This window comes from Anser anser (genome assembly GCF_964211835.1).
Source record: "Anser anser genome assembly, chromosome: Z".
Classification (NCBI taxonomy): domain Eukaryota; kingdom Metazoa; phylum Chordata; class Aves; order Anseriformes; family Anatidae; genus Anser; species Anser anser.
This window is the reverse complement of record NC_139723.1, coordinates 67,692,177-67,719,191: the sequence shown is the minus strand read 5'-3', so window position 1 is coordinate 67,719,191 and position 27,015 is coordinate 67,692,177. Positions and strand designations below refer to the sequence as shown.

The following is a 27,015-nucleotide window of genomic DNA, read 5'->3' as shown; positions in this document are numbered from 1 at the left end:
CACACCACTGCTTTCTACGTGCTTCTCTAGGAAAGAGCCCTTGCTCATAGCGGGATGCGTGTGAGAAGAACAAGCAGTTGAACATCACCAGCAGTCAGGAACAGTCTCTTCTGGTTTAGACATTGGAACGCACAGCGAAAAGGAGTAACTTTCCAAGTTCAAACGCCCGCATCACTTTCACAATTTGTCCCCGCGGTCTGAACAGAGCTGCCTGTTTAAAATGACCAACGCTAGCCCTTGGGGAGCACCAGCAGGCTCCCTCTCCGCCCGCGGAGCGCCTCCCAGCCGCTCGGGCAGCGCATCCCCCCGGCGGGCAGCGCATCCCCCTGGCGCTCAGCCCCGGGGCTCCGCCGACCCGGTGCCGCCGTCCCACGGCCGGGGACACGCCGGCTACCCCTGGAACCGTGACCAGAACCGGGACCAGGACCGCCACCGGGACCGAGGCGTCCCCATCCCCGCTCCGCGGGCATGCGTCGGGCGCGGGCTCCTACCTTGTTCGAGGCCATTTCGCTGACGGAGTGCCTGGTCTGCAGGGTCTCCAGCTGGTCCAGGCACCAGTCCAGTTCCTCCAGGGTCTCACTGGCCAGCTTTTGGTAGGCCTCCTCTGCGAAGAGATAGGGAAAGGCGTACTCAGTCCTCAAGCGCTTCACGGGGCTAACAGCGAGCTGCAGCGCGCCCATCCTGCCGCGGCCGCCCGCTCCCCGCTGCCCGGTGCCGGCACATGGATGCTGCTCCTTCATATTGCCACGGCCGCCGCCCGGCTCCGCTCCCCCTCGGGGCCCGGAGCCCCCGCTGCGCTGCGGCCGGCGGCAGCGGCGTGAGCCGGGCAGAGAGCACAAACTTCCCCGCTCCGCCCCGTATCGCGCCGGGGACGCGTGTGCCGCCCGCAGCACCGCCTCCCGGGGCCGTGCGCGGAGCTCCGCGGCCGCTCAGCGGCCGCCCCGTCCCGCCCCGTCCCGGCACGGAGGCAGCCCCCGGCCGCAGCCCCGGCCCCCGGCCCGGCGGCGGGGAGGCGCAGGCAGGGCTCTGAATCAGCGCCGCTTCCTGTTTTCCTCGGTCCGCCGACGGGACCCGGCTGCCCGAGGGGACCCCCGCCCCGGCCCCGTCCCAAAAGGGCGCCTGGCCGGAGCAGCCAGCTGCCAGGGCTCAGGTACTGCAGGGATATTTGCTCCAGCCTCGCAGCCCGCGTGTATCCGTGCGTGTGTGTGCACACAAAGAGTTAGATACTCTTATCTAACGCATGTTGGCCCTAAGTGAAAAAAAAAGGATGGTGAAAGTTTTGGACAGGGACTCCACGCGCGAAACGGACCCTCGGTAACGTTTCGATCACGATCGCCCTACGGTGCCTGGCCTAAACCTTGCAGAAGTGACCCGCACGCAGGGAAAGATGTTCCCTTATCAGCTGCAGGAGATCTGTCGGTATGCAACTAATTACAGAAAAATAATCCAGTGTCTAGGGGTGCAATCTCCCCTACACAGCCTTTTTTTTTTTTCTTTTTTCTTTTTTCTTTTTTCTTAAATATATCTAGGGAAAATGCTGCTCTGCACTGAACTGAGAGCTGGGTGCGTTTTAGCCCAGGCATGCTGTCTTCGCACGCACTGTATCTGAAACATCAAGTTTTGAAACTCCTGGCACGCATGGTTCTGGATCAGTTACATGCAAATGTAACTCCGCAGTAGAGAAATGTTTGTTCAGTGGGCTTGTTATTCCCATCTAAAACATCTCCATCAACTTGTTCCACACAAAAATAACTTTTTCTTTCTTTTTTTTTTTTTTTCAAAACATCAGACACAAAAAATCAGGTAAGCAAATTAACTAAAACTCCTTTTACAGTAATAAATTCCAGCATGGGCTAGTGCCAAATAGCTCAGTGCTTTACTGTTCAACATCCAGGATACCAGATTCATATTTTTTTACATTTCAGAGCACATGCTCCAGACCTTTGGGTTCCCTCAAAGCTGTTAAACCTTGTATAATTATGGACTAGTTCAAAAACACTCTAGAATTTTGAATAATGTCCATTTCCGTTTGGCAGAAGGCAAAAACCAAGAACAATTTTGGATTGAGATTAATTGGCAAAAGTTCTTAAAGGAAATGTTGCAGTGCTTGCCCACATCAGGATTAATCTGTCACCTCAACAAACACAACACTTAAAGGCAGTCACCAAAACTGATTCTCACTGAATTGTAGATACTGTGTTTCAAACATGTCATGCTTACTATGCACACTGTATCTGATCCCCCCAAAAATCCCCTGGTAAATAAAGTCAGGATTTCCCAGACTATTTAGCCATCAGAAGAGAATCTGTGGCCTGCTGTAATGCAGCAGGCGTCACAGCTCACTAGCTTCGTACATTATTTTTAAAGAGTGGCAACTGCAGCTAATTCTTGGAGGTGGCTGGTATTGACCTCATACTGTAGATTCCATCGAGATACATACTAGAAATAGAAATCACTTTGTTTATAATATGTTTGTAATAGTATGTTGTGTTAAATGCTTTTGATGAAGCAGAAGAGGAGGTTAACATATGCATAGTTATCTGATGACCTTTACAATGATTTCATCGCGGATAACACGCATAATGAAGTGAGGTAAAATGAATCTGTGCAATGCTGTGTTGTTGCTAGCCTGCAGCCTGCCCTTCAGCAGTTCTTGAAAATCAGGTATTGCGAAACTCATGTTTTTCTTCAAAACTAAGCATCATCCTTTCTAATACTTTACAACTAAAAGTGTGAGATTTTTCCGAGAAGTGTGAAAACAACAAAATAAACTTGCAGGATGCCATATTTAGGTAAAAGTAACAAAACACTCTGTTATTTTCAAACTTGAACTTCTTGTTATCCATGTAGCAATGATATATACTTCCAACAGCACCTTACATTTCCAAATCTTTACCTCCTACCCACCTTCCCAGTATATCTTAGCACACATTAGAGAACAGAATACATCACCCACAAGCAAGTTCCATCTTCCTGTTGCTGACTCCCACATTCAAGAATGGGAATGGGGTGCAGTGAGGACCCCAGCTGCCCAATCTGACTTAGGAAACTTCTGATGGCCAATGTTTGCCTAAATACCACCAGAAAGACCTGCTGGACTCAGCACAAGCTCTCAGATTGCAGAACCATCAGGTTAGCTCCTTAAACTTAAATGGAAATAAAAGGAACTCTAAACAATGACAAAGTCCTCATCAAGCAAACATCCCCCACTGCTCCAGCAGTTCTGAAGAGGAGAACTATAAGGGAAGCTTTTCTAAACAGTCCTGAAGCTATAATTGTGGCCCACACTGTTGTTACACAAAGTGGTGGAAAATGTTGTCTAGGTTAACAGGTTTCCAAGTATAACACCTCATCACCACTGCACTAATATATATACATACACATATATATATCAGCCATGCAGTTGTGACTGCCTCACAACACTGTTTCTGACCTCCGTCTTATCTCTAGAGTAGCACCCTGAAATTCCCAACTAGGACTCATGCACTGATCAGTTTTCTGGCATAAGCACCAGACCAAGCTTTAACTTTTGTAAATCAGAGTTTTTTTGACATTTAAAAAGTTCTTTTTTATAACTTATTAGGGCTTAACAGCAGCGTTTAACACCAGTTGTTTTAAAAATTTGCATGCTGCTTCTTGTATGCTTTTCGAAAAAAAGGAAGTGACAGCAAACATTCTCTTCACAGTTCACAGATTAATACAAACAATCCCACCACATGTAGCTTTCAGTGTGGTACATAGAAAAAATAAATAAAAAAATCAAAGGCTAGCAAGATGAAAAAGCTCAGACATAAGCATTTGACACTGCACAAGTTTTTTTTTTTTTTTTTTTTAAAGGATGTTCTACTGACTGTTTTTGTAAAATACTTGATTCTTAGCACAGCTCCTAATGAAACACCAGAAATAGCTGTGCTTTTATCTGCACCCTTCTTTGGGAACAACTTTTGTTGAAAAATTTCAAAGGGGAAAATTACCATATTACAATAATTAGGAATTATGTCCTCTTAATTAAATGGTTTGTCGTGATTTTCTTATACAGTGTCCTAGTATTCCTAGAGGACAAAAAGCAATACTATTCTTTTCTACGAAGTGTACTTACACTAACCTTTTCAGTACTTCAAGCAATTTTAGCACAGCAGAAGGAAAAGGTAAGTACAGGTTCTTCATTGTTGTCTAATCAGTCAAGACTGTGTGATGCGAAGAGCCTAGAAAAGAGTTGACTCAGCAAGCACACAGTGCAGGGCTCTGGCCACTGTGTTGCCTTAAAATGGGAGTGCCTTGGAGGCAAGATATGGTCACAGAAAAGCAGTGCTATGCTCCAGATGGGCTCAGCATGTGTATTGTCTTTTGAGGATGCTGGCAAGTGGAAGAAGCTCTGGAAACCCCTAGGCTACTCTAAATAAAGACGAGCTGAATATCTACTGTGAGACTCAGACCCTGGTCATCTTCTGAGTTTTCTGACCACCTTCACGATTTTCCGCGTAGCATAAGATTGAAGTTTGGAGCAACAGAATCAGTGGGCCAAGAGCTGCAGTTTCTCTTAATACTACAGCATTTCAAAAAATCTTCTGTGGCTCAAATTACTATTATTATTTTCTGTAAATGAGGATGCTAGTACTTAACTTAACTGATGGCTTATATATTCAAGTGACTTCAACACTGTAGTCAACGTTGGCACCTTCTACTATACATAGCCATATTAACATTGATTCAGCACAGAAACTGCATCCATTTTCTTAGTCACCCATTTCACAACTGAAAAAAAATTATTTAGGTATTACTGAGAAATAAGTATTGTGACTCAAAAGGCTTTCTTTGTGGACTGTTCACATCTCATACTGTTGATAAAATGAAATTATGAAGGATATTTTTGTTTAGCATCTAGAAATCTGGTAATATTTCCTACCCCCCCCCCCCCCCCCCCAATCATAAGCAAAACAAAATACTCTTGACCAGATTTTGGAGTGAGCGTCTGGGTAGACTACTCAGCTGCAGCGGTTTTTCTCAAAAGCTTTTTTGATGGTTCCACTCTGAACGCTCACTTTCTTCCGTGCCAGGAATCTCTCCAAGTTTCCATTCTAGTGAAGAAAAATCCTTTATACCAGTTAGTGGCCTCATGCATGGACAGACTGTGTGTTGATGACCAGGACTAGTCTTCTTTCAGACTGTGATGATCAGTAGGGCTTTCCCAATAAACTGCTTTACACCATGTCACTAGCTTTAGCCTTAGGCTATGGAAACCATCCTATCTCCCTGAACAGAAAATGCTGTAACTTCCATGAAATATTAGGAGCAAAATGTTAAAGTCCAGTTATGCACAACTTGTCAAAATATTAAATTATTTCTATATTATATGTATATTTAAAAAAATGACCATATAGAGAAATACAGATACAAAACACACATCAAATGAGGACCTAAAGGAAGCACACTACTATTTTCACAGGGGGAAAAAATGGCTCGCTAACCAACATTTTGTATTTCTCTCATGGTCTCAGAGAACTCTATGTATGCCATATAACAATCTCTTTATAACTTACATATGCATATTTCAGGGACAAAGGTAGGAGCAACATACTTACACTCTTACAAAACCAGATAACAGAAAGGCTGTGGACATCTAGGAAGAAGTTACCAGTCTCTTGAAACAGATCAATTTTAGTTAGTTCAGAGTAATTAAGGCACTGACTCCTAAAAATTTGGAAGAACTACATAATTAGACTCTCACTATGTAGTGTAGTTTCACTACATGGGGTGTTACTTTTGGTGGCTCCTCTATGGTGTTCCCCCCCTTTTTTTTTCTATTAAATATTTGGTCTACTTCTTGGAAGACGCTCTGGAATGAAGGCACTCATACAGATATAAATTGTCGTGAAGTCTAGAAGTATGCCTGCATTAAGTATTTGCAAATTCATCTGAATAGTCTTGCAATGCCACAGTAGTACAGCAGACTATCAGAAAAACATTCTTCCGTTGAAGACAAGCAGAAAAACATAGGTTCAATACATGCAGCATATTTAAATGATTTACTGCTTTAATGACACAATGGGTCAAAATGTTTGCAGTGTGAATGTTTGTTGCAGCTCTTTACTCTTATCAAAAATCCCATAAGGTCAAACAAACTTCTGCTACCACACATTCCTACCCAATGCTCTTCTCCCTTCTGGCTGCTTTTGGCAAAGGATCAGCAGGTTCCTGCTAGTAGGTCGAGTACATTCCTACAGTTCTTCGCTGTCCATAAGAACCTGCCAGAAGGACCTCATTTGTTCACTGGCAAAAGAAGTAAATTCTCCTGTAAAGCAACCAACTTTGTTCAAAATAAAGAAAAAGAGGAAAGTTTGTCTGAGGTTTTCAAGTAGTACTACAGCAAAATGTCATCTGCTTACATTTTTATCACTTTCTTTTTATGAACAACCTGCATTTTGAGGAAAAGTATGTACCTTTTAAAACCTTTTATTTTTCCAAACAGTTGTAGTTGGTTAGATTCTGAGACTCTTGGACAAGGAGTCCAATACTGGGTTCATTGTTCAAGCTGCTTTGATATCCTATTTATATCATACAAAATTCTAGGTGCTAGGATGTATCCTGAAGATCAGTTTCCCCTGCAGCTGTAAAATATTTGGTATCTGAGTAGGATACTGCTGTTCTTTCAGCATGAGAGGAGTCACACATTTTCAAAGTAGAACAAAATTAAATTAACAGTCAAGAAAATAAAAGCCATTTTGGCAAAAAGTTGGTGGTTCAAATAGTTACACTTTCATGTTTGCTGTTCTATAGTAGTGTCTGATTCTACTAGAAGAGATCAAAGGACATTACATTGTCCCCATCAGCATTTTGCTGAAGAGCTCAGCTGTTATATATGCTCGGCACTTGGATGAAAGTAACAAGAAATACAAATCACTAAATTTGTGTATGGAGAACTTTAGTGTTAAAAAGACCTACTAACAATTTTGATTTCCTACTTTCTTAGAACATATGATCAGAAAACACACACACACACACACACACACAAAAAAGCTTGAGTTTTTTAAAAAACAAACAAAACCAACAGCTCGTATAAGCCATTAGAAACCACAGACTTCACTTTTAAGCAGATTACTGATGGCTTTGTCTGAGATGCCAATAACTGCAAGACCCAGAAACTCTGTTTTGTCATAAAATTTTTATTACCAATTGAAACTTTTTCAGACTGAGAGGAAATTTGTAAACTGGGAATTCCATCTGCGAAAGAATTTCAGGATCCCTGTTTGTTTTTCAAAGGAAAGTTCCTCAAAAACTTTACAAATGCCTATTCAGAAATTACCACAGAATAAAATAAAAATAAAGATATCTGTAAGTACCAGAACTAGCAGTTTGTTTTCCTAAGCTTTTGTGTCTCCTGGTTGATTTGATTTGAGTTTTGAACTTAACAACACCTAATGGTGCAGCCTGAGCTAACACAATATTAAAACTTATAGATGCCCAAGTTTAGAAAAAGTTTCAGCTGGACTTTGCCAAAGAAACATCAATAGAATTCCTGGTGTCTGATAAAATGGGAAAGCTGAGTGAAAGCTTTCTAAGAACTGAGGCATTCATATTGGCTCTTTTCCATCTAGTCTCTGGCATCTAACAAGAAGTATGCTCAAATTAGACTATTTTTCTTAAAAGAAAGTGTTAATAAGTGTCCTTTATAGTTGTCCATTTTCATGTTGCACTAAATGAATTTAACAAATCACCACCTCACTTCTAGACTTAGCTAACAGCAGTTAATGATTTCAGAAGTTAATACTTCCCTTTTTCTAAGGAAAACACCCCAAAAATATCCTAGTGTGTTCCTAGTGTTAATTCTAATTTGAAACAGATTTGCACAGTATTGATAAGATAAACTAAATGAACTGATGGCAAAGGAGAGCAGCTGGAGACCAGTCTTTATCAGGTCATTGTGGGGCCCTGGAGATGTAAGAGAAAGGAAACCTCCAAGTCTTGCGTCAGTTAGGCAGCAGGAAGCCTTCTCTCTTTTCAGCAAAGCAAATGGGGAATTAGGAGAAGGTGCAACTTCATTCAGCTTCACTGCTGAAAGCATCAGAAAGGGCAGTAGCAGGGATCAATTTTCCACCTTTCCTTTAATGAAACTGTTCTCATTCCCTTCACATGCCATTAGCTGGGCTGTATTTACATGGGACAAAGCGTTACGCTTCTGCACTCTTCAACTAACCAAGAAAACATGCAATGTATCTCTTTAACTTCAATATTTATTTTGTTCATAAAGCTTCTCTCTTGGGTCAAGTGATGTCTGAATAAGCATTCGGGCTAGCAGTATGCTTCGTATCAGTGGACTCCGGTGCACTACTAAAGATAATAGAAAAACCTGAAGTTCCTGTCTGAATGGATACTCTTGGTGAATGAGTATGTGCTAAATCAGACCCTTACTAACATCTGCAGGTCATCTATTGCACCTCCTGTCTTCTATAAAACTCCAATTCTAACAGAACCTTTACTGTTATCTTGAATGTTTTTCTTATCTCTTTTGTTTTAGTGTCATTGCTTGATAATATATTAAAATGTTCTAAAAGTAGTGCTCATGAGCCTCATTCAGGATTAGATCTCATTTATATAACAGGTGGTACAAAGCCTTCAAGCCTGTGGGTCCTCTCCCATGATTTTTAAAACATAACCTCACTTCCTATTTATGCTGTTTATTAAGCAAATACTGTTCCCATCCATTTGATTATTTGCTTTTGTGGAGGAACACAAATAATCCTCTGAAAGTCAGATACACAAAACTTTTATTACGTTTGTGTCATCAGTAAGAAACTTACGGTTTAAACTGAATGAACTATGTTAGTCATGCAGTTTCTTTACACTGGACAATGAGTAAGTCATTCTTTCTGCTACATTTCTGTGTCATATTGTCTCAGGAAATTATCCCAGAGTCTACCAGCCCTCTAGCTGACATTGTAAGTAACAGTCACTGTTACTGCTGCTGCGAAAAGGCCAGGCTGGGAGAGGGTTTGTTTTGGATGATAGGTATGCAACGGATAAACGTCATCCAGCAAAACCACAAGACAGCTCAACCTGCTCCTCCATGCGTCAAGTTGAAAACTCGACAAACACTGTGTCAGTCTTTCCCTTACAGCAAATTTCAGCTCTTTCACAATATTCATTAACAGTTCATTTCCCTGAAACCCACAGAATGATTTTTTTCCCCTTATATTTTCTTTTAGTTAAAGCCCTGAGCCAAATGTTTAACATTGATTTAAGTGGTGCCACACTCTTTCATATTAACTGATGATCTCTGCTTCTAACTTTTAGGTAGATGAAGTAAAAGAGATCAAAAGCAGGGTAATAAATAAAAGGTGAAGGAAAGATACATTACTGTAATTATTCGTCTACCTCATTCTGGAGCTCGTGTATTGAGGAAGATTGCCCAACACTTTATTTTCTCCTTCCATGAGTACAGATCCAAATTAAAAGTGATGGGAAACTTTTTTTTCCACAACATAAAATTTTTGAGATTTAAAAGCAACCAAACAAACAAAAAACACCAACAACTATCTATATATTCTGCTCTACAGAAGGGTGACACCTAACTGGTTCAAAGTTTGTTTGTTTGTTTGTTCCTGAAATGCAATAATATAAAATCTTACCCTAAAATAGCTAACAGCCTGGTTATTATGCAACTCTCTTGGAACAAACAGGGCTAAAATTTTTTTACTACATTTTCCCACTTCCTGTACAAGCATCCTAAATGCAGGGTTGTTTACTATTTTCAAGGCTGGTCTCTCAATTTTTTTTTCTGCTGAAGTTCTTCTGATATGGATACACAATAAAGAGGAAGCTTTTACCCTCCTAGCCCTGCAAATGATCAGTATCTCTGTGGCTCAAAGCTTTATTTATTTATACAAAGTGAAGCAGCTCTAAGAAGAGATACTGAGATGCACACCACAACTGCTTTGTCTGAGATTCTTCCCCAACAGCCAGGCTGTGGAGGTACTTCAGTCTGAAAATGCCCTTGTATTGCTCTTCTCATAATGCCATCTAAGAGAGATAAGACATTTTTCTAAGTGATGCTGGTACAGTTCCAAAAATTTTTGAGTGGGTTTGAAAATTATTATTTTCTAACAAGAAACAAGAGCAAGATTTCTGAACCTCTGAAGGTAATCAGCTAAATTTGGCTAATGGGTCTGGGATCTTACCAGAGGTAATTGTGACAGGTTTGATAGTGCTGACTGGGGCTCAGGTGCAAATTTGTCTGGCGAATGAAGGAGCCTTAACAAGATCACTAATCCTCATCAGTGCTGCAAAAGGAAACTTGGCATAGTAAAGAATCAAACACGTGTTTCCCGAAATGTTTGATTTCCTAACAGCAAGGAAGAGCACTGTGGAATCAAGATCTGTACTTCATGACTGAATTCATCAATAAAAGCACATTGTCCATAATCCTAGGACAATCATGTAAACAAAAAGCCAATTTCATCATGTCAACAGGTTATCTTCCTATTTTTTCTTTGAAACACACGGTTTGATTTATATATATATATATATATATATATTGTTTTGTTATATATATATACATAACATTATATATGTATTATATATGTATATGTATTATATATATATAAAATATCCCTAAAATATATACATATATTTTTAGGGATATCTTTTACCAGATGAGCTAGAGCTGCCCCAGTTTCAAAGCATCACTTCTATAAGAGGTTCTCATCTACACGGGTTTCAAATAAAATACTGGAACATACCTACAGAAACACAAAGAACTGTTTTTTCACTATGAGTTACCTCTTTCTTCTTTGTATACAAACCTGTATCTAGACCCTATAGATGTGCCCCAATGTCCTACACACTCTCTCTTCTGGAATACAAAACTAAGCATAAATGCATTGTCCTCAGAGCTAAGTGCAGAATCACTAAAATTCTGCAGCTCAAGGTGTGAATATGATGGCAGCAGGAAGGTAAGAGAGTAATCAGTTTTCCATGCCTCGTAGATTTGGTAAAAGTAATACATGATTTTCTGCCAGCAGGGAAGGTTTCATAGTTTCAAAGTGAATGTCTTCTATTAAATGCTGTGAGTGAAAAAACTGTTGTTGTTGTTGTTGTTGTTGTTGTTTTCCTAATTCAGATGTAGTCTACATGTTTTATGCTGTTCCAACAACTTTGTACTAATAACCTCTCTGAAAGGATAAGTATTTGCCAATAATTAAAGATATTTTCCCATCAGTAATTTATTGGTAAATTTATAATTTTGTACATTTACATAACGACATCTGTAAACATTTACTACACCAAGCTTGACCTTAATGAACACTGCTTCTGACTGAAAGTCAAAAAAGAATCAAACAGGATAGCTGCTGGTTGCCTAGGGCCTTGACAGTCTGGACTGCTGCACTTCTTGGTGAGTCCTTGACAGTAGTGCTGAGCATCTTTCTTGATTTTAATTTTAAAGTAACTTGGAAAGGCCATTATTACATTTTGAAAGAAGAGGAAATTGCCTTTCTTTTAAAGTAAATAATGACAGTGATGAATCTAATAAGAACTGTAATACAGTACCCTGCTCTCACGGTACAAGACTGGATTAACAAACCATATCTACATTATATCCGTTCAGATCATTTTGCTCAACACTGACACAGAGGAGTGGCAGCATGCCATTTACAGATTCTGATAACAAGAAGCTGTATAGACTACAGCAACTGCTTGAAACTACAAAAGCTATTTAGACATGAAAGGTTTTCCAGCAGCAAGCCAGTCACATCTACAAACACCCTCATATTTTAAACTGCCAGCCATGTAACAGACTACTAACTACCACGGCATAGTGTTGACTTAGAGAAACGGACACCAACCACCAATTTAGCAGCACCTTCAACCATTGTATGTCACCGAATGTGCCATGTCAGTATAGCCAAACATGACTCTACATTTCCTTTGAGACCTGACGTGCAGAGCTTCTGGTAAAATGGATTTGTTCTGCTTAGCAAAGCTTGCTTAGTCAACACTTAGAACCAGTTTCCAAAGCACTGATTATTTCTTCATAGCATTCTAGGTAATTTTAAATTAACTAGATTAGTGTGTGTAGCTTGATAAAGCAATTGACACTGTGCCTGGGCATACCAGCATTATGTATACATCAGATTTTTTATTATTTTTTTTCCATAATGTATCTAGCAACTTTCCACGTTATGGAAAGATCATTGTGATATATTGCTCAGGTCACAGGAAGTTTAACTACAGATCATTTTCTTTAATTTTGGCTTAGTAACATGAGAATTTTGTAAAACAACATGAAAAAGCATCAGAAAAAAATGGTGCAGCAGACCAATCAAGCATAAGAAATGTTAGTTATTTCAAAACGGACCATCACAAACCTACATTTATTATACTTTAATTGGTATTTTTCTATTTTAATTGTTTGTTCATTAGTTTTAATTTACTAGCATTTCTTATTGTTATTTTATGTATACATAAAATTATTTCTCCTTCCAAAACCTGTATTAAATTACTGTGTGCTTGAACATGGAGCATAGACAAATGTCCTCTACTATCTCTGTCCGTATCTGCTTAGTAGCAGCGCCTTGCTATAAATTACTAATGTGACCACATTGCTTGAAGCAAAAAGAGCTAAGATAGCTCAAGCAGTTTAAATTGTTGATCTAAATTATTTGATTTTGTCTGAACCATATTAGGAAGCACATGCAGAAAACTATTTCACTGCAAGGTAAATTTGGACAGTTTTAGCAGCCTGTAGTAACCTGTGTGACAAGAACCTGAAAAAGGACATCTGCCTGTGGTTTTAAATAGCGATATTTCCCTAAAAGCTCAACCAGAAAACAAAGACCTGTTGTGCTCCTAAGTGTATTTACACTGCTTCGCTTGAGAAGAACTCCATTGGTTACTCTATTTATTCAAATGTTAAACAGAAAAGTAGTTCTCACAAGATGACAAAAAGAATGTTTTGTAACCTTACTACAAAGTTGTTCCTGCAACCCCATAAAATCTCAGACCTGTATACTTTATTGTACATCTATTTATTCAGGAAATACTCAAGAAAAAAAGTTATCTCATGCATAATTTATCTATATTGATAAAACAATTCTTGTTTACATTCAAGGCTACATGAAAAAAAAAAAGTGAAAACCTTTTATCTTTCCACCATAATTACTTCTGAAATTCAAAATATCTTTTTGTATCAAAAAACAGCTCTACAATCCAGAAAAAAAAGTACAAAAGAGGAAATGAAACTTTCTGAGAATACATCTTTATACCAGACCTTTGGCTATATTCAAAGACACATACTGTACTACTACAAATGAGTAGAAGGAATTCACAAAGTACTTTTGTTCATGGAGGTCTGCCTACATTTAAATCTTTTGTGCAGTCTGAACCAAACCCAACAGAGGTGTAAACATATCAAGCTTACTAGATTCGGGCAAGTTTCTTGAAAATAAGTCATGAGCTAAAAGGCAAATCTTTATTAAAGTCTCTACTGAGAAACCATACGAAGTGTGTGCTCACTACCTGTAGACTATATAGAAGCTACAAAGGAGAGAAAGGCTATGCTTTGGTAGCAAACACTTCTGTTGGAAGTTGTATCTGTTAGACATGAAGCAATCTATTTATCAGGATTTCCTTAAGAAATCAAACTTTGCTAAGCCTGCTGCTCACAAAAGTACAGAAATACCTCCCTTTTTTTTTTTGATCTAACATTTTTGTCTAACCATTTCATGCATTTATTTTTTTTTACAATTAGAATTTAGAAAAGTTTTTTTTTCTAATTTTTGCCAAATGAGAGTCCTGAACAATTTTTCTTTTTTTTTCCCTTTCTTTATTCCTCATACAAAATTCAGTGCCCAGTTTCAGTACCCTACATGGACATGCCTGCTGCTGTGACAATATTGACTGTGGTGGCAATACACACACAGGAAGGTGCCTGGCTTAGCTCTCAGCTCTCACAAAGACTTCCCTCACAAGAAAGGAAGGTGGTTAGGAGGGAAAGTGATCTTTTTATTTACAACCTGATAAAATATGGTAAAGGCAAACACAGGAAAATATGGGACCCAGTAGTATCATTGTACAGTCACTTTTATTTCCATGAGAAAAGTAGTTTCTAAGCAGATTAAGTATTTTCTCCATTTTTTCTACATTTAGTGTCGGAAGTGTACAGTCATGTTACAAGACAATTCTTGCAAGCAACACATACAGGCAAATGCAGAAGCTGGCTGTACTTTCTGTACAAAAGTGACTGCCCAAGCCATTTTTGTGGTTAAGAAGAGATGGTATAGCCATTGTTTGAAAAACTGCCTTTATTTTAAACAGCAAAATGAAATACCCAAGTCAAGTTCACTTTTAAGGTAGGAATGAATGGAAATTCTAAAGAATCTTCTCATCTGACAAAAAAAAAAAAAAAAAAAAAAAAGGAATAAATTGAAAAAAGTACATGTACTTTCAAAATGATTTGTAAAAGGCAGAGAGGAATCACTCTATGTCTCTCCCACCAGTTAATGAGAGGCTGCTGGTGTGAGGTCACTCTCGTCCTTGGCAGCCCTTGCTCCTGTCCCAGAGGTATAACACAAAATAATGCAAAGGGTGTACACATCATGTTTCAGATGATGGATGAAAAATACTTTGCAGAGCATAATATAATGGACAAAGAACATTTAATAGCTAAAAATCAAAGCAGAAGTGGAAAAAAAAAACACAATACAACGTAAAAATTTAAACACAGAATTGAACTATAGAAGTAATCTAAAACTTAAAAAAAAAAAAGGAAAATATGAAAATATGAGTAATGGTAATGGTTTTAGTCCATTAACAAAATTCACATGTGGACTTCAATATTTCCAGTGACTGTATTTTAAAATCAAAATAACACTTCTTGAGTTATAGCAACCAACAATATTTCCCTGGAAGCAGTTAGGACATTAACAGCTGAATGGAGCAGAATTCCTTTGCATGTTACTGATGAAATCAGCCCACATAAGGGAAACACAAGTTTTCCAAATTTTGCCAGAGAAGAACAGACATTTTACAATACTTTCATTCAACATTCAGCTTATGGAAATTTCCAAGTTAAGATAAAACAAATTTCTAAACTGCAACATGCATCTCATTTATATTTTTGGGGCTTCATTTCATCATTAAACTTGGGCAAAAATGTACTATTGCCGCTGATTGTTTTTTCAGAGGAGGGAGATTGAATAATGTGTAAAAGGAAAGCAATAGTTTAAAATCAACTATTGCATGAATTTCCAGGTAATTTTTAACATGACATACAGAGACAGTGAAAAAAAAAAAAAACACAAAACAAAACAAAAAAACCCACAATGATTATGAAGAAGTACCATAGGACAGTTGAATGACATTATTCCTGAAAAGGAACAACTTCCAGTGAGGGTAACCCAAACTCATGGTATCTTTTGGATTGCAAAGGAAGGTCATGCAATACGTGAAGGAAGGAAAGAGAGACCAAGAGTTAAGTGTATTGCTGAAAGAAAGTCTAAGAGGAAGGTCTAATAAAAACATTTCTGCCTGCTTAATCTGTGCTGGGTACTTGTGCTAAAAGTCATTTGAGTCCTGGGTCAGCGTGATCCTGGGCAACCTGCTTGGAGTGTCCCTGCTTTATCAGGGGGGTTGGATGGGACCTACAAAAGTGCCTTCCAACTATTCTGTGATTCTGTAGAAGTTCTTAAAGAAGTATCTGTTGTCAGCATTCATACCAAACTTCCTGTATGATAACAGAGGCAAGCCTCCTGAGGGGATAAAAATGCCAAATACAGCTTATGATAAACATTTTGTTCAATTATTTTCAAAGTAATTGTTGAAGATAATGAAATTCAATTAAGCATATATGAGCTGATTTAAAAGAGAATAAGATTAACTATAAAACAAGAAGAGATACACAACTTGGCCAGATTCCAGAACACAGTGATTTTTCTGAAAAGGTGCAAGTAGAAAAGGGGAAGATGTTCTAAACAGAAAAGCAATTAATACATCATAAAACTTTTCAAAGGGAAAAACACAGCAGTTAAAATCCTGGCTCAAGTGAATTTTGGGGCAAAAGTCCCACTGATTGCAACAGATCAAAATTGCACTGAAGAACCACTCCGTAGAGCAGTCAAGAGTGGTATAAGAAGTGATGAAGAAAAGTGACAAAATGACAGTAATGGTTGTGTTTTCTCTTTTTAGGATTTGAAAATTAGGGTGCTACTATATATGGCAATTTGCACATTAAATGACTTCTATATTTTGCTAGATTTTTTCAGATTGCCATTCACCATGCACCTAGTGTTAGTTCTACTTGGATATAACTCTACTTTTTTCTTCTACGAGTTATTGAAAAGTGACCATTTTAAAGGCTGCTTTGGGAGAACTTCCCTTAAGAAACACAGTGTACAGTGCACATTAGCCTGCAGACTTGATTCTTGTACCATCTGGAAAATGGCACATCGTAACTTTATTGGAAGTTTCAGACTTTTGACATTCAAAACTGATTTCAAAAGGAATGTTTACATAATAAGAACACAATCAACTTAGCAGCAAGCTAATACAAGCAAAGTGGCTGAACCTTCTGCCACAAGAAATACTAAATCAGGCTTTGATTACTAGGTAAACTCTCTTAACCTCTGTGACATAACTAACGTAACACACTAAATCGCATCTTTATCTTAATGGATTTCGTAACCAGTTTTAACCTTAAACACAGAACAGTGTTCACTTTAAATTGCATTTGATCTGGTGTAACGAAGGGCATTTGCTTTTTTAAGGCAAGAAGAGTGTTTTATATTGATGGGAATAACTCTAACACTATCCTCTAAACCACAGTAAGTCTCTGCAAGGGAAAATATGTTAAAAAAAATAAAGAGCTACATCCTTCTCAACAGGTAGGTACCAGTGATTTTAATGGGCGAACACTAATTTACTGAGTTCAGGATGTGTGCAAGCTTGCATTGTTTACACAAATGTGCTAAAACATGCAAAGACAACTGAATTCAAACTCATGAGTAAAAAGCTAAATAAATATGTCAAATTAGTCAAGGAAACATGACAAGCCACGTTTTCTTGTGAAATTAGACAAGCGGTTGAAGTACTGAAATGTGAAAGACAAAAGTGAATACTTCAAATAACCTGCAAGTTATCTCATAATAAATGCTAGGATGAGCAGCGAGGGCAAAAAGACTACTTCTCTGGCAGCTGCAGCAGTTTGTCTCAGCTTAAGTGGGGCTGCACTTCTGAATTAAAAAAAAAAATAAAATAAAATAAAAATTAAAGCCATTAGCAGTCTTCACACTATCCTTCCTTTGGGGACATGTGATAATGTAGATCAGACACCCAAACGTGTTAAATATAGCCTTGCAAACCCAGTTCTTTTTGACCTGGCTAAGTTATCACCAGTTTATTGCATGCCTTCATAAACAATGGTGCCAGCACAGATGAGAGGATGGCCTCAGGGTAGGAATGAACAGCTTGGGACAGATGATGGATCTCTTGACATTGGCACTGTGACTAAGGTATGTAGAAGAAACACAATCACAGTGGAACAACCATTCACCAGCAAAATACAAAATTGTTAGAATTTACAAATATCTGTTTTGACTGATAATATCTGAGTGACAATCAGCTCATTTGTGGACCCACCAAAAAAAAAAAAAATGTATATACATATATATATATAGAGAGAGAGAGAGAGAGAGGGAGTGTGAGTAGGACCCAGCAGTTTAAAGTCTTTGAGCAATTTCTTGAGCATTAGGAGAAATAAACTCTCTCCCATCCCCTGAAGTTGGAGAAAAATATTATAGTATAGTCTAAAAGAATATGTATACATCAAGAGAGGGAGAAGCACAGAAAAATTGTTTGAAAACAGGAAAACAAGACAGATTCCGCTGATCAAAGAACTGTACATGGTACAGACCACAAATCTGAAGTATCACAAACCTTCTTTTGAGAACATAATTAAGTGTAATAAAAATTTATAGTAGATCTAACAATTTTTTGGCAGACCACACAGCGTACAACTACTCTTGCCATCAACCACCGTATGCCAGCAAACAGGTTTTTAGATTTAACAGAAAGTCACAAGAATGATTGGCAAAATATGACAATCATTAGAAAAACAAACGGAAAGAAAAATGACTCAGATTAAATTCCATCTATTCCAAAGAAACATGCTATAGCTGGAAATGACAATCCCTTTCTTAAATGGTGCATGTAGCTTCCTTAATAAACATATAACAAGCAAGCCAATAGGAAGCTCAGTTTGCCACTGCGGACTACTAAAATACTTTGAACTACAAGCAATATGCACACCCAAATTATATACTGTGATACTTAAATTTTTTGAGCTGTTCCACAGTGCAGAAGCCAATTATTCTTGGCAAGCATGCTCATCATGCCTTCCAGCTCCCCGTCATTCATGTGTGGAGTACTGCCACATCAAAAGAATCCAGTCATAATTTCTATAAATCCTTACAGATGAAGATCAAGTGGAAAAAATACTCAACCTTTGGGAGCAAGGAAGATTTCAAATACAGTGCCATTCATCTGTTCAGAATTGTTATCAGCATAGCCCTTTGCAAGAAAGATCAACTAAAATTCTGTTTGGATAGACTGTTAAGCATCATAAGAAGTTTAATAATGACTTTTCATTATATGAATATAGCAAATTATGTTTATGTTTATATGTAATTACATTACATGAAGAAAAATCAAATAGGTAACTTTTTATGGAAGTTATTTATACATTTATGTATAATTTTGGTCACTAGTTGGTGTCAGCTGTGTTAATTATACAGACTTCAAAAGACCCCAGCTGAACTTGAAGTTTCTAGTGCTACTTACTGTAGAACATCACATTAAGAGACAGTCCATGACCTATGATACCTGTATTCCAGCAGACACAGAAGCAAAGAGGGGCAAAATGAGGTTCCCAAGTCTATACCACCTACCTTGTTTGTCCCACGACTGTAACTGGAAGCCAGATCTCTGAAATGCAGTCCAGGATTCTACCTAGGGATCACACTGCCAAGGAAGGGATAAGAAAGTTCCCAGCTATATTTTTATTTTTGAAATCTTCTATTTTCCTTCATAATACAAGACTTATTTGGGGGATATAATTCGACTTGCTACTCAAGTCACACAAGAATCACTTTTGGGCACAATCTGGCTTGCAGCTTGAGTTAATACGGTAGTGACGACAAGCTCTCAGAGAAAATAAAAGATATATCTAACTTTAGTGTTCCATAACACTGCACCACCAAGGGCTGTGATATTTGAATGACAGTCTTTAATGTACCCAAAAGAGCAAAATGTTATGCTTGGGAAAGGAGCAAGTGTTCCATTTATATCTGCTGCAATAAATAAGAATATAGGAGCTTTCCAGTTGATGCATTTAGGGAATCAAAAAAAAGAATTAAGATCTGCTTACTTATCACAAGAATAACTTTACTGTTAGCAAAACAGTGAAGTAGAAGAAAGAAAGGCTGAAGGAAGAGGATGTGAGAAGAAATGCAGTATCTATAGCATTCAGAAGGAATATGATATACTTGCTGGGTTGCCTTTGTGCTAACAAAGGCCACGACTCAGTGATATAAACACAGTTAGTGGCTTACAATAGAGTCATCACCCAGCAGTCCTGCGTCAGGCCTGAAAAAAGCAAAGTTTGGTCAAAAAGAAGCACATTGGTGCCAGTGTTAAAGAGGACTGTGCAATTAGCTCAGGCAGAAAATAAAATGTACTACTAGGAAAACAACTACTTCAAGGCTATAGCTTTTAATCAAAGTAAACAACACAGCAAACCCCCTCAGATGCTTGGGTTATGCAGGCAAATGTGACATAGAAGGTAGATGTTGAAACAAAAGAATTTCTAAAGGAAGTTTGTTCTCTGTTGTTCTATGCAGAAAAGAGAAGTGCAAGAAAACAGAAAGCGAAGTTCTCAGTTTCATACTATACTTATTTAATCCCTAAATTATCATTTCAGGAGAAACAGATCAAACATTTCAGCAAAGTGCTAACATCTGATTTGATATTTAAATATAAACCTATATTATTTAAATATATCACATAATCAGGCATGAGCTGATTGATGGGGCAAGAGCACATAGAAGCATGTGACCAAAACCCAAGGATTTTTTTGGAACTGGGGAATGTGTTCAGCTAATCCACCACAAATGCAGTTCCTACCAACTGAAGTTTTTCCTGAATCATCTAGTCAGGGGTAGGAAGTTTTATTATCCTATTACAAGCTTCCACATGATTCAGTTCTAACACATACTGCAGCATAGCTAAAGTACATTCCCCAGAACTGCTAATTCATACTTCAAACGTTTTAGGAAAGTTACAGATCACAGATGCCCAAAAGAAAAGGGCTGTCATGGTACAGCCCAGAACCCCTGTATTTCACGTAAAACTTCTGTAGATCTTAAATCCTCACGTTTGGAAATGTCCTGAAACGAGATTAAGATTCACGTTCCCAAAACCTCAATTTACCTGTAGTTTCTCTCCTACATTAATGCTAATGCAAGCAGTTTTGTTATATTCATGATCTGAGATAATTCAGATTACTTCCCTTTACTACTTTGCAAGATGAAATAATTCATCTTGTACCTTTAACTTTAGTTTCTTTTTAAGAGATAAACAGAAATCACAGTCTTAATTGTTACAGAAATTCAGCAGTGAGGATTCTGTTACTATATTTTTGCCAATTTTACACAGAACATCAATTTATACTCCTAGGCATAAACTATGAAAGATTTCATTGCACTACTCTACCTTATAAATCCCTATTCAGAAGTGCTGCCTGATCTACCCAAATTAGTGTTCTTATTACCATACACAGGTGTAACAACACGTGGCTGAAGCTCTCTATTGTGCATAAACACATAGAACCAGTCACCCAAATTCATCCCATTCACAGCATCAAAATGTGTGAAGTCATGAAGGCGAAGAATTAAAAACTTGCCCCACACGGTCAGTTAAACACATGGAGACAGAAAATGGTTTAGCACCTGTGTACCATACAGCATGCCCTGCTACATCTTACTAACTGAGTGTATCTGCCCTGCTACGTCCTACTAGCTGTATATATATGCCTCCTGTACAAAAATACTTAATTACCAATCTTGATTTACATCCATGAGGCATCAGAATAGTGTATGTCTGAATTTAATTTCTCCTTTGCCTCTATTACAAATTTTCTTTCAAAAGGATTTTAATTTCACGTTATTTAATCTTTCCTTTGAATAAAGACTGAAATGCAAATTCTCATCAAAGTACAAACTATGCTTCAAGTTCTTGCTCTCTAGCCATACCATGTGTAAATTTAGGCTTCCATGGAAGGCTAATTCTGTTTGTTTATTTATTTGTTAAGCAGACTATAAACAAGGAGAAACTACAGCAAGAACATATTTTTCTGATTCCATATGATGCCTCTTTCACTCAGAGAAAGATTCCTATCAAACCAGTGCATTCTGCAATATAATTAAAATTAAAAATCCCACAACACCTATTATGATACTAATAAGGCAAAGAATAATGTCAGCCAACATCCTCTGGTAAGAAAGTTGAAAGAAGAATGGAGAGGATATATAATGTCAATAGACTTCAAAGAGAGTGCCAAGTTCAAATGTAAACAAATGTAAAACACCAGCAATACAATTCAAATTAGTGGTTTCTAATGATGTCATCTCATAGTCTGATGTCAGGCCCTAAGAGAATAAGATACAGGCAGTGGAGTGAAACACATTTGTCCAAAGTCCACAAGACCACAAGAAAGGACTGTGTTTACCCCACAGAATTAAATATATATATATATATTTATATATATATATATAAAAAAACAATTCTTAAACAAATAAAAGCAGTACCCAGGGCAGGATGCTTATTAAACTTTTAAAAGCTATTACTCTGTAAGTGGCAATATTTTCAAATATTTCTTTTCTTGTTTTTTCTTTCTTTTTTTTTTTTTTCCTACTCTGTCTACTGGAACTTGCTAACAGAAAGGGACACTTCTGTTACAGTTAACGTAGCCCTGTGAATATAACACTAATGGAACAAAGAGATATTGATTTTATGTTTCCTTTCAGTTGCATTTTTAATGTTCAGATAAAGTACCTTGGGTGGGGGGGGTGGGGGGGGAGTGTTTTATTATTTTATTATCAAGTTAAACAGAAACATGACCTTTAAAAAACCTCTCTATAACCACCCTAGTGGATGCCTAACAGTTTTTCATTGTTGAACATTTTATGAGCTATTCAATTATCTTACTGAAAATACTTACAAAATCTGTATACTGTGCTTTCATTTTAAACCATGTTCTGCTATTATTTCTTTTATAGGAAATTATGCAAAAGCATGCATTCTAGTATTCTATCACTAGCAAAAGACACAAGTAAAAATCAAATATGCCATTTGTATTCCTTCAGTTTCCTTGAAGTAAGAGTGAGCCAGATTTCACTACAGGACAGCCCAGTTAATCATTATTCATTAAATGAAGTCACTAAAGAATGTTAAATTGTACAACTGGCTAATGATGGGACAAGGGGCTTTCTAATTTTCCTCCAGATACTGCTGAAAAGATCATAAATATTATTGTTTATATTGATTAAGTGTTGCTCACTTCAGGCACTAAAAACTATTGCTTTTGCTTCTAATGCTGTTAGCACTGATTTGCAGAACCTAATAGTTCAGTCTTGCACCGGCAAATTCAGAAAATAAATAGCTCCGGCAGTGGACATGTGTTAACCTGCTCAGAGAACATCTACAAGTATACTGCTTGCCACCTTTTTCCTTCCCTGTGGCAGTAGGAGAGCTGTAATAGTTAATACAATTGCAGTAAGAGTAACAAGAGAGTTGCTGAGCTAGAGACATGCTTATTCAATGCTACTTCAAAACAGTTTTGGAGCTTGAGAGAGAAGACGAGCAGCAGGTCCTGTACGGCGTTGGGACCTGGCACCACATGGAGATAGGAGATGACATGGCCAAACTGATAACTTCCATCAAAAAAAAAAAGAAAAAAAAAAAGACAGATGACTTGAAAATTGGCTCAACTCTGGAAAGCACAACAGCAGAGAAGCCATAACTAAGTGTACTGGAGGGGTTTCTTCTATATTTATGATACATATCCAGGTAACGCTATACTGATGTAAGACAATGTGTGGGAAAATCTGGACACAGATTTGAATTCTGTAACTGGCTCATTCTCTGTATGTTTGTATTACTCATGACATCCCTCCTCTGGCTTCTTCCTTTACAGTGTGCCAAAACTTAGCTATTTACATTATAAAGTAATGTTTTAAGTACTTTACTTTCTCCTCCCTCTCTTTCAGCCCTCATTGAGACCTGAGACGTTATTTTCCCTCTCTGATCAGGTCACTATGCTTTTAAACTGACACAGTTGGATTTCTCCCATCCTATTTTACACTTGCAGGATTTTGTCAAAATGCCAATATAATTTTCACTGAAATTGTATCTGTTAATTCTCTATTGTTGTGATGACTCTAAAATCTTGCTAGGAATGAGGCTGCTGCTGCATTGGGTCTGTTGTCTCTCATTCCAAATAATACTGTCAATGCTTTTTATTTATACATATATATGTTTTTCCCCTCATAAACCATCACCTCCTTCCTTTCTCTACTCTTTCTATCTACCCTTCTCTAGAATTCTGCCTTTACATTATAAACAAAAAACCCTCTGAGACATACAGCATCAGGTATAGTTTGTTAGTATAAGCCCTAGCCTAGAAATGGGGTTCCTCGGTGGTACTATACTGACTGGAAACGACAATGAAATGTTGAAATTTTCCCTGAGTTTGAGAATGTTTGGATACATACTTCATCTCTAGCTCAGGAAATGCATTTTCTCTTTCTTGGTGTTAAAATCAGTGCTGAAAACATTCAAGAAAATTGAGTGTAGACTTAATTATTTTCAGAAACACTGGAAAAAAATAAAAATAAAAAGCATGCCATAAGCCACATCTTACAAGTTCTTCTAAGACTAAAGTATTTGCAGTACCTCAGACTTCAGCCAGTATCAGTGATTTCCTACCCTGTAAAAGTTTAACCAGATGACAAAAAATATTTACTATTTTGACACGTTCACACAGAAGGCCCATCTGATCTCATTGCTTCCATTACTGCCTTTGTACTCCTAATTGTGTAATAGAGGATAAGTATTTAACAGTCAATTAAAAAAAAGAAAAAATATTTTAGGCCACTGCATTAAGTGGTCACCATGTTCTAGATTTCAGAAGCTACATACAATGAACTGGTGGAGGAAACAATGTATAGAAATTATTGACAAATATTATTTGTCAAAACAGACTTTAACAGTAATCTTTTTAATAGTTTATATATTTATATATTTTTATTTTTAAATATGCAGGTCTTTCACTATAAACACTAGCCCTCTAAGAAAAACTGGAGCCTCTTTGTCTAAGAGCCTGATTCGGAAATCCCACAAAATAGCACTGTGCTGTTGCCTTTCAAAATAGCATTGGTACAAGAGATGTTGAGTCAAAAAATACCAGGACACTTGCAAGAAAGCTGATCTGCAGACTTTCCTGAAGGTGACAGCTGAATGCTCTGCCCCCAGCAGCAACTGCTTTTTGCAGCAGCTCACGCTGGAGGCAGTGGACCATGAAAGGCCATGTGGAAGGACTTTAATCTTTTGCAACCCTGGTTGATGTTGGCTGAGTTGTAGCGGGAAACACCATCATGCCACTGCTTCTGTGAGTCATATTTTTATTACAGCATATATTTCCTGGTGAAATGGATTAGGCTGCACCATACATACTGCCTTATGTATTAATAATGCACACATAATCTGCTACTTTATCACTGGAGTGCATTTTTATAGATAGAGTGATGTAAATACAACCACTCCCATTCCTGGAAGCTCTTGTACCTCAAATTATATTCATAAAATTATACACCTATATTGTAGCCTGATGTTTTGAGCAAATAAATATGGAAGATAAAAGCCAATAATGAATTCATGCTTTGTTATCTAATTTAATAACGTGCAAACAATCCATGCTAAATATTACACAACAAGGCAGAGTCAGTCTAGACTTATTTCAAGGACAGCTGAGTTAAAATACAATTGTAACAGTTAATGTACACTGCAATACTTCCAATACCATCTAAGGATTTTAGACAGCAAAAAAAAATTAGGTTACGCACCAAATAAATGGATACTGGTAGTGCCTCTTGTCTTTAGCTGAGCTATTTCATGGAGCAGAATATTTACATGCAGGAAATTTGTCATGAAGGGATTTTAAGCCAATCAGTTTGTGGAAAATAGAGAATATCACTGCATGTTTTCTTTCTCTCTCTCCCCCTCTCCCCTTTTTTTTTTTTTTAAATACACACATATATATATGTATACACATATTTCTTGTTACCAAGATATTTTATGAATTACTGAGCAAATAGGTATGATATTCAGACAGTATGAGATATGTGATGTGTAGGGTTAAGAGAAGGAAATCTATAAAGGTAAATAGAACAATGAAATAGGACCCAAGCAAACTCAATGTGTTTCACAACAGGAGGTGGGTCTTTACAAACAGGGCTTTTCTCATTTCATGGCAAGCACTGCTCTCTGAGAAATTATTTATAAAGTGTTTCACTTAAGTGAATTTATTCCCATATCCATGAGGCCATGTATATGTAGTCATCTTAAGCCGCATCCAGTTAGAATCCAGTAATAAATTTTCATGGTTAGACAGGCAGAGATGGTTTATTTTATCTCCACTTCGCAGTCCATCCTACGGTACGTCCATGCTGCATTCTGAAGATGGAAGCTGTTTTGCATCCCCAGTGCACTGATGCTCACATCCAAAGTTGGCAGGGGGAAAGACAGGAGGCGATTCTCTGCTGACCCCAGGCTCACGTCACTTAGGGGGAAGTGGTTTATTTGTTGATAACACATTAATGTTCTACATATGAGAAATTTGCCTCTCCTGACACTACTGCTCTGTAAAAACCTAGTTTATTCTAAGTTATTATACAAACATGCAAATTCTTAAGAAATGTAGAACACCCTTTATATCTTTATTTTCAATATTGCCACATAATCCCAGCCTAAAACAGAGAAACTTGTCATCCTACTGATTTTACCTTACTTGACGCCTTTTCTGGGGGGCATCCATAGTGGGCGGGGGCATTAAAATTACTCAACAGACTACAAGGCATAAAGTATTACGTAAGACAAAAAATGGCTACAACTTTGATGGAGTAAAGTCAGATAGAAGTAGGTTCAGATTTGATTGCAGATAGAAAAACACACCTGATTTTGCTTTGACACTGTAAAGAAATATTGAAGTCTGTGATGATTTTACGGTGATATTCACGACTTAGGGAAGATTCAGATGCAGTAAGCACAAAATCATTTTTTATCGTGCATACAAGCATGTTACCCTCGAGTTGGGAGGTTTCTCTGCATTTTTAAGGCAGCTTCAGCCAGAAGACATTATTTTCTTCCTGTCCAGAAACTCTGATTTCACAAGCACCTAAAGCTACTCCCTTATATAGAGATGAAAGCAGCTTCAAAAAACAGCTCGCCAACACGAGTATAGATTTCAAACGCTGTGGCACAAGGCCACCAAGCACCACGCTTTGCCCCCGCTACCCCCCTAAAAGAAAAAGCTGAGGGGATGTCTGCACCCAGCAGCTCGCCTCAGGACCTGGGCAAGCCTTGCGAGAGGGAGCTGCTTGCTGTGAAGGCAGCACCTGTCCTGTGCGAGTGAAAACACAGCGGTGAAAACACACAAAAACACGCGCCCGCCGCGGCCGGGCGCTTCAGGCTGCCGGAAAGGAGCAGGAGGGGTGAGGGGGGCCACGGGGGTGCCGCGGCCGAGCCCCCCCGCCTCGCTGACGTCAATGGCCGCCTTATCGCGCCGCCTGCGACAGCAGCCGCAGCCCTCAGAGGCCGCCGCCAAGCTGCGGAGTGGAGCCGGCGGCGAGAGCGGAGTATGGTCGCCTCGTATCGGCGGCGTGCCTGACAGGGACCAGGCCTCCCCTCTGCTTT

General features: G+C 38.3%; 1 protein-coding gene across 11 annotated transcripts in view; it reads right to left on the bottom strand.

The window, feature by feature from the left end:
• PDE4D (phosphodiesterase 4D) overlaps nt 1-27,015 on the bottom strand; it is a 636,407-nt gene that overhangs the window by 58,796 nt on the left and 550,596 nt on the right. For 10 of the 11 annotated variants that reach the window (XM_083816167.1, XM_083816168.1, XM_083816163.1 and 7 more), the window contains one exon: nt 492-604. In XM_083816167.1, the coding sequence (XP_083672293.1) occupies nt 492-604 (113 nt within the window). Of the gene's footprint in view, nt 1-491; nt 605-18,935; nt 18,997-27,015 lie in introns of those variants that run through there. The other variant, XM_083816166.1, reaches the window with a different exon arrangement.